This window comes from Eschrichtius robustus, chromosome 9 (assembly GCF_028021215.1).
Source record: "Eschrichtius robustus isolate mEscRob2 chromosome 9, mEscRob2.pri, whole genome shotgun sequence".
In the NCBI taxonomy this organism is placed as follows: domain Eukaryota; kingdom Metazoa; phylum Chordata; class Mammalia; order Artiodactyla; family Eschrichtiidae; genus Eschrichtius; species Eschrichtius robustus.
Window position 1 is genome coordinate 15,564,136 of NC_090832.1, and position 17,356 is coordinate 15,581,491.

The window sequence follows — 17,356 nt, forward strand, 5'->3', positions numbered from 1 at the left end:
CATAATCCTTTAAACAGCTTTAGTTTCCTTTCTTTTTAAAAAATGTGAAAAGTCCTCCTTGCTGCCTTTGAGTCCTAGTATACCTGTGGCTTCTGGATAATAGGAAATGATTATTGCATTTCTTAAAGTCTGGGCACTAATTGTCAGGATATGGGAAAAAATACCATGGCCATCATGTTTTTAAAAAAAAAAAAAAAAAAAAGCCTAAAATTTTCAAGTAAGATTGACTTACATGAAACATGAAGACCATCAGCATCAGAAAACACAGTGTTAGCTGCTAACATTTGCTACAGTACAATCCTGGCTGGATCGCCAGCTGTTTCAAAAAGTTGTGCTGTTAAAGAAAGTATACTTTACATCTCTGGTTATTACAAAACTGTTCTAATCTGGTACATACAAAACATCTCTCAGTATCTCTAATTCATGAGCACAGTAAGAAGTTAATTCAGGCAGCTACTCTTAAGAACCTTAGGCAAAGCTGCTTGAACTAAGACACTGGAATTTTTCCCTTAGAGATTGGACAATATTTTGCTGATTGGGAGATGGCCCCTTCCAGAGGTAGTCATTCAGTTTGTCAGAATCATTGTATGATGTCAGATATGGTCCAAGTTTGTTGCTTATTGGCTCATCTTCTTCTGACTTGATCTCCACATAGTCATCTTCATCTCCTTCAGTCTCTTTGAAATTGGAAAAATAGTTCTGGGTAGCTATTTGGGCACTTAAAGGTAAATTTCTATTTACTACCAGAACTTTCTGCGAGTCCTGGAGTGTGAGATCTGAGTGTTTTTCAGTGCCCTGTTGACCTGAGTCAGCAATACCTGGCACCAAATCCTGGTGACTCTCCCACCTTGAACTTCTGTGTAAAGACAGCGGCTGTTTCTTTCCCATTTCACTAGGGTAGTTGATGGAGTCCGCGGACTTGTTTATCAGGATGGAGGAAGATGACTGAGACCTGTTATAAGGCTGAGATTTAGCACTGATTCCTTTCCGTCCCAGAGAGTTGTAAAGATGGCCCTGACAGGAGTTCTCTTTGTTGGGCTGGCTGACCACCACGCTGTGTCTCTGCATGGAGCCCAGCAGAGGCTCAGAGGTTTGGAGAGAAGGCACAGAGCAAGCTGCGGACAGTTGTCTTGGGGTACTTTTTGTATTGATCTCTAAAGTGGGATATTTTGACTTCAAGTCTTGCTCTGGCCGGGGACAGAAATCTGCTAACTCTCCATTACTATAGGTTGAATGCAAAAGCCAATCCTCGCTACCGTGTTGGGTGTGGGAAGGTGATGCAGAGCTGAGGTTGGAGGAGTCTTGAGGGCTGGCCCAGCCATCCTTCTGAGTCTTAAAGGGGGTCTCTCTGAATACGATCTGGTCATACAGTTGGGAATACTCAGCGATCCTGGCACCTGGAAGGCAAATATTAAAATGATAAATATATACAGGATCATTTCTACATGCAAAGATTTAAAAAATAAGAACGTTCTAACAACATATTAAAAAAATTTAAACAGTAGACAGGACTTTTAAGTTTGAGGATAAGAAATCATCAAATACTAAGCAACACAAACTAATAAAATCATCCCGTTTAATAAAAAAGCCACCTAAAACTTCATTTGATCTAATTCTGGATTATTTTATTTCAACAGCAGGTCTGCAAACGTTCCCTGTTTGTAATGACAATTTCTAGTGTTCTTTACAAGCATGGAATAGTGTGTCAGTGCTAAAAACAGGCAACATAAAAATAAGAAAGTCAGCACTTAAACCCTGGTCAATGAAAAATAACTCAAGTAGTCATTAAAAGAAGCATGACCACAATCCACCCTGCAATGGCTACCCCTGCCTCACCAGTCTTGATTGCTCTCAGACAACTACTCCCAGCAGAGTCTGCTCCCGGCGACTGTTCCTGCACTTCTTGTTTCCAGGCAGCCCTCCACTGCCACTGTCTCGGGATGTCGACGGGAGGGCCTCCCTTCAAAACCACATGTAACTGACTGATCCATACATCCTTTCCTATCACTGAGAAGCCAGGCACTGAAGTCTATGCTTCCAGGACATTAAGAATGAACCATCCTGGGCATACAATTGATAATCTAATGCTCTCTAGTACTGTTTGCAGAACAGGGTTTTACCATTATTTCCACGAAAGCTATTGCCACTTCAAATTAAGCTATGAGGCCACTATCCTCTCTACTTCACTTCTGAGTACAGACATCTCTAAAGACATTAACAGAACCATGATATAGATACAGAGAATTCTCTTGGGCCAGGAATGATTAAAAAGAGAGAGCCCAGAGATGTCAATTTCAAGAGCCGTGTCCCCACACCTCCCAATCCAGGTACCCACATGACCACCCTAGAATCAAAGAATTCCACGAATCCTATAAATCACTCAGACCACATCTACGCAGTCTCTATAGAGGGCATCTATTCTATATATGATGACCAGCAAGTGACATTATAATTTTTTCCTCTTTAAGCTATTTATATTTTTAGTAACCTGTTGTTAGTAAATTATTCCTTGAATTTAAATATTTAGTTGAGTTTCTGCTGTTTCTTTCAAGTTTGCCTTCTATGAGGACAGAAAACAATGTGCTGTTGTTCTGTGTGCCCTTTAACTGCAACCCCCTCAGATTACTTGCCCCTTAGTCCCCGGAATCAGAATAAACAGTGTTTATCTTCTCATTATAGATCCTACATTCATTCAGATCCTTCAGACTTTCAAGTCCAAATTCCTTGGAAGGACAGAGATTATTAGTTTAGAATTTGTAGTAACAAAAACTTGAGCTATTACTCCTTAAAGGGCATAGTAAAGACTCTCAATACCAATTAAGATTTGGTAACCCCTTAAGAGACTGAAAGTCTACATGGACACCAAGGTGCCCTTGTTAGCCATCCTGAAATATATGACGTTTCGTTAACTATGAAACCCAACCAATGTTAGCTGGACCTTTAGGCTTGTCTTTGGTTAGCAGTCCCACCTCAAAGTCAAGACGGTTCTTCCCAAGCCATTCTCACCTACACTGTGGCTCTGAGCCTGATCCCACAGCTGAATCAGGAAGGCTTTGAACTTCCACAAAGTTCCAAGAAAATGACAATTTGAGAGAAAGCAGTGAGAGCTAATTAAAAAAATTCAGTTAAACTATTGCAGCATCAAAATTTAACTATAAAGTCTTGTAAGAACAAATAGCTCTTGACTTTAGAACATGGTGGCCCAGATCATCTGAAACCATGTATTATCCAAAATATCCATAGTATTTCTCATGCCTTTTTCTTCTTTATCACACTCTCTTCTTCTTCCTTTGCTTAATCAAATCCTATTTACCTCTCAAGACCCTCTATAAGCTTTATAACTTCTATGAATCCTTTTCTAACTGATTTCTCTGAAGTCTTATATGCACCATAATACTTAGCTATTGGTTGTGTACGCATGCATGCACACAATCTTGCGTTGCTAGTTATTGTATCTAAGCTGGTTTATTATTCCATCTAGTCCATGAGCTTTTAATCTTGGAGAACAATCCCCACAAAAAACCAAGCATAGTTCTAGGCAGAAATTGGTCTCAAGATATACTTAATTACCCAGATAATTTTTGGACTGCCTCCATTTATTCTAAACATAGTGTTAAGAATAAATGTGCTCTAAGACTATACCACTGAGAATGGAAAGGCAGCCTACAATTTGGGCATAGCAGGAAATGGGGAAGCAGGAAGACAGCCTTTAGTAAAATGCTATGTAAACATATATTATATATTATAGACAACTCATAATGGGCACAGTTTATCTTTGGATAATAAAAAGTTGACCATTTATAAATTTGGAATAGAAAGTACCACACAAGTAGACAGTATACTGTGCCGATCTAAGTTTTTGTTTTTTTGGTCTCAGGTTGACCTTCTAAGAGAGTCTATAACTTGCTTGATGACAACATGAACATGAGACAAGCTTCCAGAGCAATGGCTGTTATTAAACCGATACCCTTAGTCAGATGTACAGGAAATAGCCAGCCCAAGATGACACTTCTAGCCTAAAAAGCTTAGTATTAGTCAGTTGGATCAAAATTCCCCCTCATTCTTAGTTCTGGCATTAATAGTCCTTATAGGACATGCACATTATCATTATGTGACAACGTCAGGGCTATCTCTGGTTTATTCCTCTTTTGTAAGTTTAGAAGGTAGAATTCTTATCATTCCAGGTAAAAATTTGAAGTGATCCTTGTTGAGAGAAGTATGAAATATACTGTTTTCAAGACAGAGATTAAAATCAACATTTCTGATGTTGCTTGGGATGTAGAGCAAAGCATAAAATGTTATTCTGCCTTCCCTACTTTACACAAGGAGGAAAATTCCTCAAGCCTGTATGGAGTTTTCTCCCACATAGAACATCACCAAAAAAACAAAAAAGGGGGGGGAACCCCAAAGGCTTCCTTGGCCTCAAAGACTGTCAGGAGGGAGACATGATGGAACAAGGTGGCCGGCATGCCACAACAGGCTCCAAAAGGTGGGAGGGACTAGACCTGGTTGGGTGATTTACAGGCGGAAGTCTGGCCCAGGGCCTGTAGACCCCGGCTAGAGAGTTCAATAAAGGTGCTGGAGAGTTTCAGCAGGTGAATAGGGCGTTCCTCCTTCCGCACAACACCGAGAGCAAGCTCCTGGCAAAGTGGCAAGGCCCATACGGAGAAGTCTGGAGAATCGGTCCATTCGATTACGACGTCCTGTGCCCAGATAAACAAGAGAGAGAAAAGGAGTCATCACGTCAACTGATTGAAAGCCTGGTGGGCACAGGAAGTGGTCTCGATCCACCCAGATGGAAGATTCTTCAGGTCTGAGAGATGGCAGGCCCTAGGGACACGCTTCTGCCAGCCAGCAGGGGGAGACACTTGCCGGCTCAGAAGATGACTCTGGAGAGATCTTCTCTTGGAGAGAATGTCGATAGTAGCCCACCATGTCAAGAAAGGGCCCAGACACAGAGCTATGATCCTACAGGAGCCCAAGAAGACACGAGTAGGCAAAACAGAAAGAACAAACAAAAAGCAGGGGAAAAAAGCAAAAGAAAACCCCAAAGGGAAATCTATTAATACTTAAAAGGTGGGTAAAAAGACTATTCAAGGTCGTTGTAAGCCCTAATGATTCAGTATTGAAGACCTTGCTTCTATGAGGGTTAGAGCTTCGCATGTTAATGGATGGTCCACATTCCAAACAACCGGCCTCAGGCAATTACCACTTTTTAAACAACAGTCTGCTGGCTTAATCAATCCATCATCATCGGAAACCTTAGTATTATATTTTCTCTCATTCTGAGGCACCCTAGCCCGGATTCAGTCAGTGGTTGCATTGCCAACACACTACTGGTTCTAGTGCCATCTGTACTCTAAAACAGTCCGCCTGCAGCTGGAACTCGGTCACTTTTTCTATGTGTAACAACAAGCCAGCTTAGCAACACTAGCGTTGGAAAAGGGACTAATTCAAGCATATTATTGCAAGGAGAAAAATATATGCGATCTAGTCTCTCACATTCATCTAAAAATCACATTTAATCTTTAACTTAAAAAGAAGAGCAAGCCACAGAGAGTCTGCAAAATCCTTCAGGTAACATTTCCAGGGCTTAACTTCCCTACGTGTTAAGAAATATTACTGGGTGATTAGCTCTGGAAAAAGAGTAAACTTAGGTAATTCTTAAACACTCCCAAACTTAAAAAAATTTTTTTCCTACAGATTCTTGTCATGCAACTTGTGAATCCATTTAGGACTTGGATACCCCCTTCTGATTCTCTGGTTTCCACCTAAGAAAGCAGTCCCAAAGAAAGGAGGTAGGTGGCATCAAGTTGGCCGGATGAGCCATGTCACCACCAAGCTAACCAATGAAACATGCCCTGATATCGAGCCATCTGGTTTTTATTTTTAATTGGAGAACTGTCTCTTCTCATTTGATACAGAGACAGTCCTTTGTCAGAAGATCTAGGGCAGGGATTCTTAAAACAGGATCAAAAGTCCACACTTTAAAAAAAAATTCAGTTCCTGGGCCTAATCCCAGAAATCTCTCTGGGTCTGGAGGCGAAAAACTCCTCAGGTGAGAGTCAGCACCCTCAGGTATCTTTCTTTCCATGACAATCCAGTGCTTAATTCACATCATGCCCTTCCACTGAGAACCCTGTGTAATTTATCCAGGGGATACGTACTTCTTTACAATAGAGAAAAAAATCAAACTGTGATCGTCTCATTCCTAAACCCTAATGGTACCAATATCACGCATGTGATCCTGGTTTGGTTCTGCCCAAAAAAGGAGGCTTGACTCAAAGAATTAAACTTCTTGGAAGCATACATGAGAATACCAAATGAGACAGTATTAAATGCATTACAGCAGCTATTCAAAAAAAAGCAACCAGAAAACGTAACACGTGAGAAAACAGCCGAGTTACAGAGTGAACAGCTAAAAAAAACCATGCAAAAAGGCCTCCTTTTTGTCTTTGTTAGGATGAGTAGGCATTTTTGTTAGGATTCCGGAGCAAAGAGCAATCCTATTCCGTATTCGTCCAAACCTTAAACTCTTACCCTGCTACCCAGCTACCCCTCCTAACACACCGAAACGGAAACTGATGGCTATTTTTCAGCTTTAGATTATATTAGAGAAAACTGCTTCAAACATCATATCTGGAGCAATGATGTCACAGACACCAGGAAACCCTCCAGACCCAATCGCCTCCCACTGGTGAGATGTCGTGGGTGCAGGGCCGGCCTCATCTGTGCGTCAGTGAGTCTGGGGTCTCTCTGTGAGAATGAACATCTGGGTGACAGCACCCTCACGGTGCTAAGGATACTGAGAACCAGAACACAGCTCTCTCCCAGTCCTCGGAAGGAGAAGGGCAGCGCGGGAGACATACCGATGGCGGGCCCGCCCTGCTTCTTTTCTTCTAGGATGGCCGCCAGGTCCCTGGGAACCTGCTTCTGCAGCTGGCTGCCAGGCGGCTGCTCCAGCTCCGGGCTTTTCACCTTTAACAGCTGATTTGCCTTCTTGATCTTCTGACTGTACTGCCTGGCCATCCGGAGAACCCTGCTCCTGGTCTTGTCTGCGTTGTCCGCGCCGGGGTCAGGGTTCTCCAGGTCTGCAGGGGACAGGCTGCTGGCAGCCACGTCGTAGGGACTCTCCACGGGCGGCAGGTCACTGACCAGCGACAGCCGGTGGAGACTCTGGCAGGAGCCGTCTTTGGAGGCCGGGGTGAGGTCAAGCGTGCAGGAGGCCGGCCCCGGCCCGTCTCTGGGCGGCACGAAGCGAGCCCGGCCCGCGGGCAGGGGATGTGGGGAGCGCGCGCCCAGCTCCGGGGCGCTGCCCCCCAGCGGCCGCTCCTGCACGTCGTCTTTGCTGACGGGAAACGCCGCCAGGAGCCGGTCTCTGGCTTTGACTTCGTTTTTCTTGATGTAATTTTCCAGGTCATTCCAGATTTCGTCTACTTCTTCAGACAGTTTATCAGAGATGGACCGATCAGCGATGGACAAGTTGCAGCCGAAGGAGTTATAGAACAAACTCAGATAATCGTTGTCGGAGGGTCCCGGGGGGTAGGGCGCCTCGTCCTCGCTGACCTGGAGGCTGTCCTGGGAAACAGAGGCCCTCAGACTGTCACGGCACCCCAGGTCGGCCTCCAGGCCCAGGAAGGTGCTCCTCTTGGGCCGCTTCAGGCTGCTGCACTTGAAGTCCTGGGAGGGCACATCTGGGAGCCCGATGGTGTCGTAGACGTTCTCCTCCACCACCTGGAGTTCGCGTGAGCTTTGGTTCCACGCCTCCCGGCCGGGGGGCGCACCATCTCTCCGGGGCTGCAGAGGGCTCTTCTCCGGGCCCGCTGGCCTCTTTGAGAAGGCCAGCTCCGGGGTGCTCTTGGGGCGAGCAGAGTCCCTGGCTGATTTGGGGGGAGGGGCTTCAGCTTCTTCCCGTTTAGCCACCATCAGTTTCAAGTCCTCATAACTTATGTTATCATAGACATGGTCTATGTCATCAATGGTCAACTCTATAGAGGACCCGAAGGGAGTCAGCCCGCCCCGCCCCTCTGTTTTAGGGTCATCCTGCAGTTCCCTTCGGGAGCTGTACTGAGAGCTGTCACCGTCCCTAGTTCTTATGTCAGGGGGACACGTGTTGCTCTCGCCAGCACTGCTGGCCCGCCGCACAACCCTGTGGCCAGAGCTGGGGGTCTCCGAGGACTCGACCTGTCCCACGTGCCAACTGCAAGGTCGACTGGAAGTGCTATCTTCACACAGTCGGGCAGAGTTCAGATCTGAAGATGAGAAGGATGGCAGGAACATCTGATAATCATCTTCGTCCTCCTCGTTCTCCTGCGGAGACCGTCGACTGGGAAACAAGGCTTGCCGGATCTGGTGGTCTGTCCAGATGTTTCTGACAGCCCCGCCCCCACGAAGCACGCTGATGATGGCAGAACTGCTCGGCTGACTGTTCCTCTGGGCGGGAGACGGCCCTGCTGAAGTCAGCTGGGGAGACCCTTCCTCTCTGGAAACCTGAGGAGGATAGAAACATATCGATTGAATTGTAGCACCACAGGACACATAACTTAGGATGTTCTCCTGTACTTACACATTGCCTCTCCCACTAGACTGTGATATTCTTAAAGAAAATGATCAGTAAACATTGTTGATTTTAACTGAGTTGAAAAGCACGTCAGATTTTTTGCAAAAGGAGCAGAAAGGACAGGAACTGATATTTGCTTAGAAATAGGCTAGGCCATTTGAAGACAGTCTCCAAACTTAATGTTCACAATCACTCTTTGAATTAGATATGATTGTACCAGTTTCACAGTAAGGAAATCTAGGCTCTTAGGATTCAGTAACATGTTCTCCCCCAGCAGTGGAAAGGCTAGCATGCAAACCCAGGTTTGACTCCAAATACCTTACCCCACTGCAGGGAATTGGCTAAACACAGAAAACTCTTAGATATTTCAAATAATTCCGATGTGTTCTTGGTAAATAACATTATATAAATGAACATATATAGGTGTCAAGGGCCATGGTATCTGATTTCTATTTGGGGTTTGATTCTTAGCGGTCTTACTGTGGTTTCCGGTGTACGAGAAACACCCCTGTCGGTGATCTGACTGCACCCCCAAGGGTTTTCCTTTAAATCTGCAGACCTGCATGAACCTGACCAGCACTGCCTTGGTTTATAGATTCTAGGCAAAAGAGCCTTTGTTGCAGGAATTTAATTTAATCCACTCCTGAGCTAATGAAATTTTTACTTTCTTTCAAAATATGTTTAATTAAGCAATATTTAGATGCCTATTAGGAAGTAAAATATGAGTGACATTAACGATTTTTAATCAGAGAAAACAATGGGTCTGTTACAACTTGGAACCTTTCCTGATGGAGCTCAATTGTGCAGACACGGAGTGGATTGCCCTCTGATGCCCTCTGTGGGTATTGGGATTAGCTTCAAAGATTTGAAAGGGTTAAGACAGGTTCAAACTAATTAGTACCAGGGGTATATTTTCTGGTCAAAACACTATAGTAACCTATTGGAAATGTCAAATTACCAAGAATTTTTCATCACTGATCAATGAAATTGGGATACATATTACTTCGGAATATCCACCTATTAATATGTCTGTCTGTCTGCTTACCTGTCTGTCTATCAGGGAGGGCAAAGATAAAATTTTATCCTGAATGAATGTTGTTTTTCTATTAAAAATTTAAAGCTGAAAACGTCTAATTAGTCATTTAATCTTTTGTTCACTTTTTTCAAATAGTAAAAGTGTGGACTATTTGAAGACTAGGAATAAATGAATACACACATATAGATATATGTGCACACATACAAATACATATATCATATTATATTTTGGCTCTTCTGTTTTTTTTCTTTACCCTTTAATATCTCTCCCTTTTCCTCTTACTCAGACTGCATTGGTAAAATGTTTATAAAATATAGGTACCCAGTAACTACATTTTATAACATAAAACAAGTTAGTATTAGCTAGTTAAATCATGATCAAACACTGTGGAAGTGTAACAAAACAATTTTGTGAACAGCCAGTAGTAATACCTTCTTAAAATCTTTCATTCCAGAAAAATTCCCAGACATTTTAGAAAATTAGAAAACCTGAACTGTTAATATCAAAGTATATTTTTAAGGTAACTACACTTTTTTTGTTTGTTTGTTTGGCCACGCTGCGTGGCTTGTGGGATCTTATTTCCCCAACCAGGGATCAAACCCGTGCCCCCGGCGGTGGAAGTGCAGAGTCCTAACCACTGGACTGCCAGGGAATTCCCAAAAGGTAACTACACTTGAAGTGAAGTTAGCAGTACTTTGGAAGCTGAAATTTTATATCAAATAAATCGTCAAGAGAACTGAGGAAGCTCTTAGATTTAGAAATAATCAGTATATGGATTGGACACAGCACAGAAGTATGTAGTGTAGATCCCTCGTGATGAACATTTTTCCACATTCTCAGCATTATGGTTACTTAATAATAACATTAATAAGAGCTAATTTATGGGGCACTTGTTTTGTGCTAAATACTGTACTAAGCACATTAAAAAACATATCACATTTAATCTTTATAACAATTCCATAAATTAGGAAACTAAGTCTTGGTAAGGTTTAACAACTTGCTTACAGTCATACAGTTTATAAACGGCAGAAATGGATTTGAACCCATGTCTTAATCCTCAGTCTATATATGAGCTAAATCTCTCTCCCTCTCTCCTTCCCTCCATCTCTCGCTCTACACATACACACACACACACACACACACAAACACAGCTTTAGAAGGTATATTCTAGGAGAAATGTTAATCTCTTTATCTCTTTAATCTCTCCCTGCATTTAGTATACATTCATTTTTGTTAGGAGATGGAATTTTACCACTAAGAAAAAAGTACATTGGTGTTTTATTTCTTTCTTGTCTTCAGATTTTATAAGGTTTAGTTAGTCCCCATATGGAGACTTGATCACTATCGTAGAAAGTTTCCGAGAAGCTCTTGAGATTGTATCTCTAGGACTAATAGAGAGATTCCCCTAGCTAGTACTAAGCCAGGCTTGCTCCGTGATCATAGTTTGCCTGCCTTACAAGGGCACCGTCCCAGTGTTTGTTTATGAAAACAAAGTACATTTTAAAAATCAAAATCTCATGCCATATTTCACGACAATGAACCAATTCATGCTAATAAATTTCAAAAGCTTCCAAACAGAAATATGTACTACCAGAAAAAAATCCACATGCCGTAATTTTAAGCAAATAGCTTTGAGATAAGACCATGTTGATTTTTAGACATTTAGGCGTCTAAACTGAAAGATACGTTATTTATTAACAGGGTCACTTTGGCCCTGTGCCAAGGAGGGGAGCACCTAGAATCGCCGGGGAGATTTTCACAGCCACGTTGCTACAGATACAGACAGAGCATGAAGCAAGAAGCTGCACTCAGTCCCCTAAGCATTGTTAGGTAAGCCAGTGGATCAGTAGGCATACTGGATGTGGTTTACCCAGGTCAGGATACAATATGCGTTGTTCATAGGTAATAAATTTGAATATACATCTTCTAATACAACATACCATTTTTATTCTGCCTCTCCTAACCTTTTATTGGAGGGAGAAAAATCAAAGCTTTATATAGTGAAGTTTCATTATACCACATATGATCACACCTCTTATACCAGCAGCAGGACCATATTCTTAGATGGGGATCTTTGTGATTGAAGTCTGATGCTTTGAAAAGGGAGCAAATACTCAGGATGCAAGAGCCTCAGTCATACATGCACAGAGGCACAGGGCAATGTGGGGTGCACCACACTAGCCCTGTGTGGGTGTGACATCTTTTATTTTTTAAATTAATTAATTTTATTTTATTATTATTATTTTATTATTTTATTTTTGGCTGTGTTGGGTCTTCGTCGCTGTGCACAGGCTTTCTCTAGTTTCAGTGAGCAGGGGCTACTCTTTGTTGTGGTGCATGGGCTTCTCATTGCGATGGCTTTTCTTGTCGCGGAGCACGGGCTCTAGGCGCGCAGGCTTCAGTAGTTGTGGCTCGCGGGCTCTAGAGCACAGGCTCAGTAGTTGTGGCACATGGGCTTAGTTGCTCCGTGGCATGCGGGATCTTCCCGGACCAGGGCTTGAACCCGTGTTCCCTGCATTGGCAGGCGGATTCTTAACCACTGCGCCACCAGGGAAGCCTGGGTGTTACATCTTAAGATAATAGCTTCTGAATAGAGAGGTGGGGCAGAAGGATGAAAGAATCATTGCCTTGGCTCTGAGAGATGAAGCTGGGGTGGTGAGGTGGGTGAAGAGTTGATAAGGACGAGCCCTAACTTAAATCTATTTCAACATGTAAAATAATTGTTTACACTTGGAAGATTAGCTGGAGATGAGATATATAAGGAAAGGGTAGGTATAAAGGGCACCTAAAGTAAACATTTCAAAATAAGAAATGTCAATAGTACTTACCTTTTGGATGTCTTGTGCTGTTTCTGAAAAATAAAAGTTTTTTTATTTTTTAAGTTTGAGGATTAAAAATATCTCTCTCATACATAGGTAAGCACTCATATATTTTTTTTTTTTTTTTTAGCACTCATATTTTATAGGGCTTTTAAACTTATTGTTAATAATTGAAGCCCAAGCGTCTCTGGGCTCTTTAGACCTAATTTTTAGAAAATGCCTCTCAGTTATCCAAGTATAGATCTTGTATTACATGTACAACAACAATACATGTATCTGAGTGATAAGTATCTTCCTTAAATCCCTGAGAGCAATGGACCAGTTCATATTAATACGTTTCAAAAGCTTCCCCCCACCCAAATATATATTACCTGAAAAAAAAAATCCACATGCCCTAAGCCATGAAACTCACTTAAACATAAGATTATGCTTCTGTTAATTTTTAAATATTCTATTGGCTTTAATTGAAGATACAGCACTTATCAACAGGGTCACCTTGGCACTGTGCTAAGGAGGGTGCAAGAGGAATTGTGGGGAGAGATTCACTAGCCACATCCTCATAGATGCCCTTACGATACTCTGATCATGTGTGTCTCATCTTTCAACGCTGTTTAATTACAGAAGCACTGAAAGTAAAAAGTGATCAAACCCTCTCCACAAATTCCACCCATTAGAGGCAGCCACACTTAAAAGTTTGACGTTCATCTTCCCAGGTCCCATGCCCACTGCCCCAATCCCACAACAATGCACAGTTTTTTTGTTCTTAAAGGTGCAATATGCAAAATTGAATTTCCTGCTAAATATATGTAGACACTCTTATCAGTAGACAGATATGTACTTGACTCTTTTTGATAGCTGCAGAATATTCCATGTAGTATTCCAGAATTTACTACAACTTTTAAAACTATTTCCCACTAGATGGGCATTTTATGTGGTGTCTTGTTATAAACTCTGCAAAGAACACAGATACTCATAGATCTGTGCTCACTTGGGTGAGCATTTCGATACAGGAAGTGTACATTGTGAAATTTCTATAGGTGAAAAATTTGAAATTGTTGGTTCAAGAGCAAATACACATTTTAAATTTAAATGGGCATTAACAAATTTTGCTCCAAAAAGGTTGCAGAAATTTATACACCAACAGTTTCAGAGTGCCTGTTTTTCTTTTCTTTTGGCCAAGCCCACAGCTTTCTCCCCTCCATTTATCTCATTTAAATGTATGATTTTTCTGATCACTAATATAGGACACCATTTGTAAATTTGATTGGCAGTTTGTGTTTCTTCTGTGAAACTGCCTGATTATATTCTCTGCCTTTCAAAAAAGAGTCCACATCTACTGAGCCCACATGCCACAACCACTGAAGCCCGCGTGCCTAGAGCCCAGGCTCCGCAACAAGAGAAGCCACTGCAATGAGAAGCACGCGCACCGCAACAAAGAGTAGCCCCCGCTCGCCGCAACTAGAGAAAGCCCACGCATAGCAACAAAGGCCCAACACAGCCAGAAACAATAAATAAATAAAATAAAATATAATAAAATAAATTTATTTAAAAAGAAAAAAAAGAGTCCTTTGTCCTTTCTTTTTTAAAATAGATTTAATTAATTAATTAATTAATTATTTGGCTGCGTTGGGTCTTTTTTTGCTGCACACGGGCTTTCTCTAGTTGCAGAGAGCAGGGGCTACTCTTCGTTGCGGTGCGAGGGCTTCTCATTGCGACGGCTTCTCTTGTTGCGGAGCACAGGCTCTAGGCATGCGGGCTTCAGTAGCTGTGGCTCGCGGGCTCTAGAGCTCAGGCTCAGTAGTTGTGGTGCACAGGCTTAGTTGCTCCGTGGCATGTGGGATCTTCCCGGACCAGGGCTCGAACCCGTGTCCCCTGCATTGGCAGGCGGATTCTTAACCACTGCGCCACCAGGGAAGCCCCTGTCCTTTCTTTTTGATATATGGGATTTCTTAACATCAACATTCACAGATAGTCATCTTTTTATGCCCATTATCTATGCTGCAAACATTTTATGTCATTCAGCTTTACATTTTATAATGGGGTTAATCAAATCTGCCAATCTGTAATTCATCTGGTGTTTATTTTTTTGTGTATGGTTTGACTTAGTGGATATCAACAAGAATGAAAAAAGAAAGGTATTTTAGGACTTACCGCTGGTCTTCAAAACTTTATGCGATCTTGAGGAAGGTTCTGAGTGAAAAAATAAGGCCAGCATCATTTGCAAAACCAAATCAAGTTTTTTTCTTTATAAGTGAATTATTAGCTTATGGGCAAATGAATTGAGCTCTAGAAATTTTCTATCAAATTCATCTAAATCCTGATTGCTTAGAGATACTTAGCAGCAAGACATTCACTCCATCAAAACTGTAGGATAAATATTAAGCTGTGCAATCTGGAGTCACCTAACAGAAAACCAACCCTACCAACTAGTAAAGCAATGTTCTGAGCTTTAACTACCACGTATAAGCGGATAATGTTCAATTTTATATTCTTCTGCCAGAGCCCTACCCCAAGCTCCAGGTCTCAGATGCCAACTGTCCATCTGACATGTCCCCAACATGCCCGTAGACCCAGCAAACTCAACATGTCCCAATCTCAGCTCACCAGTCTCCCCCATCTGCTCTTTCATTTGGATTCTTACCTTAGTTGTCACTCACATTACCCTCCCTAGTTAGCGACCAGGACATCATTTTAAGTTTCTCCTGTTTTCATCCATCATGGTCTTGTGGGATCCCAGGAACGCTCCACCCCAGTCACCACTGTCTTATTCCAAACCTTTACCATCTCTCGCCCAAACTAGAGGAACAGCCTCCTACCAATTCTCCCTGCCTACTTCATTTTCCACATCGAGCCAGAACTCTCATTTTAAAAGGCAAACATTTCATTGCTTAAAATCCTTCCATAGCTTGCAGGATCAAGTTCAGACCCTCTGCGTGGCCTACTTGGCCTTCCATGATCAGGGCCCAATCTGTACTTCCAGCCACATCTCTTTCCGATTGACCTTGCCCACCTCCACCTCTGGCCCACCTTGCAGCCAGGCCAAACAACTGGCAATAGTTGTCTGATCTAAGGTACACTGGCTCAAGTCTCAGGGCCTTTGCGTGTGCTATGCCCACCCCATCAGGCTCCTCAGCCCCCAGATTCCACCTGGGGTACTGGTCCTCTGCTCTGTACGGCCTTCTCTCTCCTTCCTAGAGGGTTCACCTCTCTCCTTTGTCTCCCCGCTCTTTCCTCCATTCAACCTCTACCACAGCTCCATTGTATGAACTGGTATTTATTCAACCTTTTTTTGACTCTCCCACTAGACTACAAACTCCTTGCAAGCAGGAATCCTGTGTATTATTCGTACATTCCCAGTTCTTAGTACAGTGTAGGACATTAGGTAGATACTCAATAATGCTGATTTAAATGGAAAAAAAAAATCTGAGGGCTAAGGGGATACTACATGAAGTCTGGTTTAACAAATGTGTGTTAAAATTTTAGGTTTGAATAATCTTTGGGATGTGTCATTTACAGGATACAATTTTTCACTAGCGACAGTAAATAGCATTTAAGTACCTGCAGGCCAATGGTAATAACATGCTATACAAAGTGAACTTAGTTGATTGACATGTTTTTTTATATTCACTGGAAAGTAGAGAGTTAAGTAGAAAGAGTTTTAGAACCAAAGCTTGAGAGCCCCGCCTGGAGGCATTCTCAAAGGTATTCAGACTGGCAGTGTGCTCAAAAACCGGAAAGAATATACCTTTTTGTCAGACTGAAAGGGACTTTCACGACTAACGCCCCATAATTATCTTGATTACCGCATCCTATTTACCAGATTTTCTTCTTAGCCGATATGGAGCAGAGCCATCTTTAGAGCCACAAAAGGCTTTTGTCTCTCCCTCGGGACTGTAACAGAAGCCTGGGTAATCTGTAAAGTAAGAACCACATGCATCTATAAGAATGGAGTGTCCCATGACGTCTCAGAAAATGGGCGGGACTTGTCTTGGATACCTATGGATTTATTCTTTTTCCTCAGGCATGGTGGAATCCCTCCTGCCATAACTGGTGTTGAATATGCATCTCCAGACTTTCTGTTTACTGACTGCTGAAGTGTGTTAGCAAGCTAGACCACACCCCCTTCCCCAACCCCACCCACACCCACCAGGCACACACAGGCACTCTTCCTCTGTACTCTTTTTTTCACTCTCTGGCAGAGAGTGCTATACCCAGTGGCTCTACTCTTACTAGAAAGTTAGTTCAAATGTGTAGGGTGTGATAACTTCCTACTCTCACTCAGACTCACCTGCAACTCTGAGACCCACAGTGGTCAGTCAATTCCATGAACATAAAAATCCCTGCAGCTGAACTTGCTACCAAGGCCCCCGACAGACTGCAGCGATGGGCCACAACAGAGGCCCTGTCAAGGTAAAACCAAATGGAGAATTCCCTCCAGGTAGCAATTTTGTGAGGCATTTGTGCCCGGCGTGGCGGTGGAGGGAGGCGAGCCCTTCCTGCCCCCGCGGAAGCTGTCCTCCCGGGCAGCAACTCTCCATATTTTTCTAGACATGGCTCCTTTGAACATGTGATGAATGGTTTAGGTTCTCTTCCCAGAGAAGGGGTTTTCATTTTATTTCATCTAAGGGGTACACAGGTTTTGGATTAAGAAAATCTGGTCTAATCCTAAAGTACTGCAGCATATTCAAAGATCATCTGCACCCTAAAGCCTGAGGGTAAACAATTTTAGGACATAGCCGTAGACTGGCGTTCTTCAAATTGGGGTTAAGGCTCTTCAAGGGCATCTGAAGTGCAAGAAAGTTCTGAGGATTGTTAAAGACCACATATACTTCTCCAGTGTCAGAGGCCATTTGGTCCAATGGACTGGCCTACTCTGTTCACAGCCAGCTGAGACCAAAGTCAGGGTAGGGCAAGTAAGGCTATTTTCCTAGGCTGAGCTGC

At 42.8% G+C, this 17,356-nt stretch overlaps 1 protein-coding gene across 3 annotated transcripts in view; it reads right to left on the reverse strand.

The window, feature by feature from the left end:
* Positions 1-216: 216 nt before the first annotated feature.
* The window catches only part of PLEKHG1 (pleckstrin homology and RhoGEF domain containing G1), a 169,654-nt gene continuing 152,514 nt past the window's right edge, over positions 217-17,356 (reverse strand). For 2 of the 3 annotated variants that reach the window (XM_068550883.1, XM_068550882.1), the window contains 5 exons: positions 16,233-16,328; positions 14,567-14,605; positions 12,425-12,447; positions 6,870-8,490; positions 217-1,397 (listed from right to left, as the gene is read on the reverse strand). In XM_068550883.1, coding sequence (XP_068406984.1) covers positions 469-1,397; positions 6,870-8,490; positions 12,425-12,447; positions 14,567-14,605; positions 16,233-16,328 — 2,708 coding nt within the window. In that variant the 3' untranslated portion in view covers positions 217-468. The remainder of the gene's footprint in view (positions 1,398-6,869; positions 8,491-12,424; positions 12,448-14,566; positions 14,606-16,232; positions 16,329-17,356) is intronic. The other variant, XM_068550881.1, reaches the window with a different exon arrangement.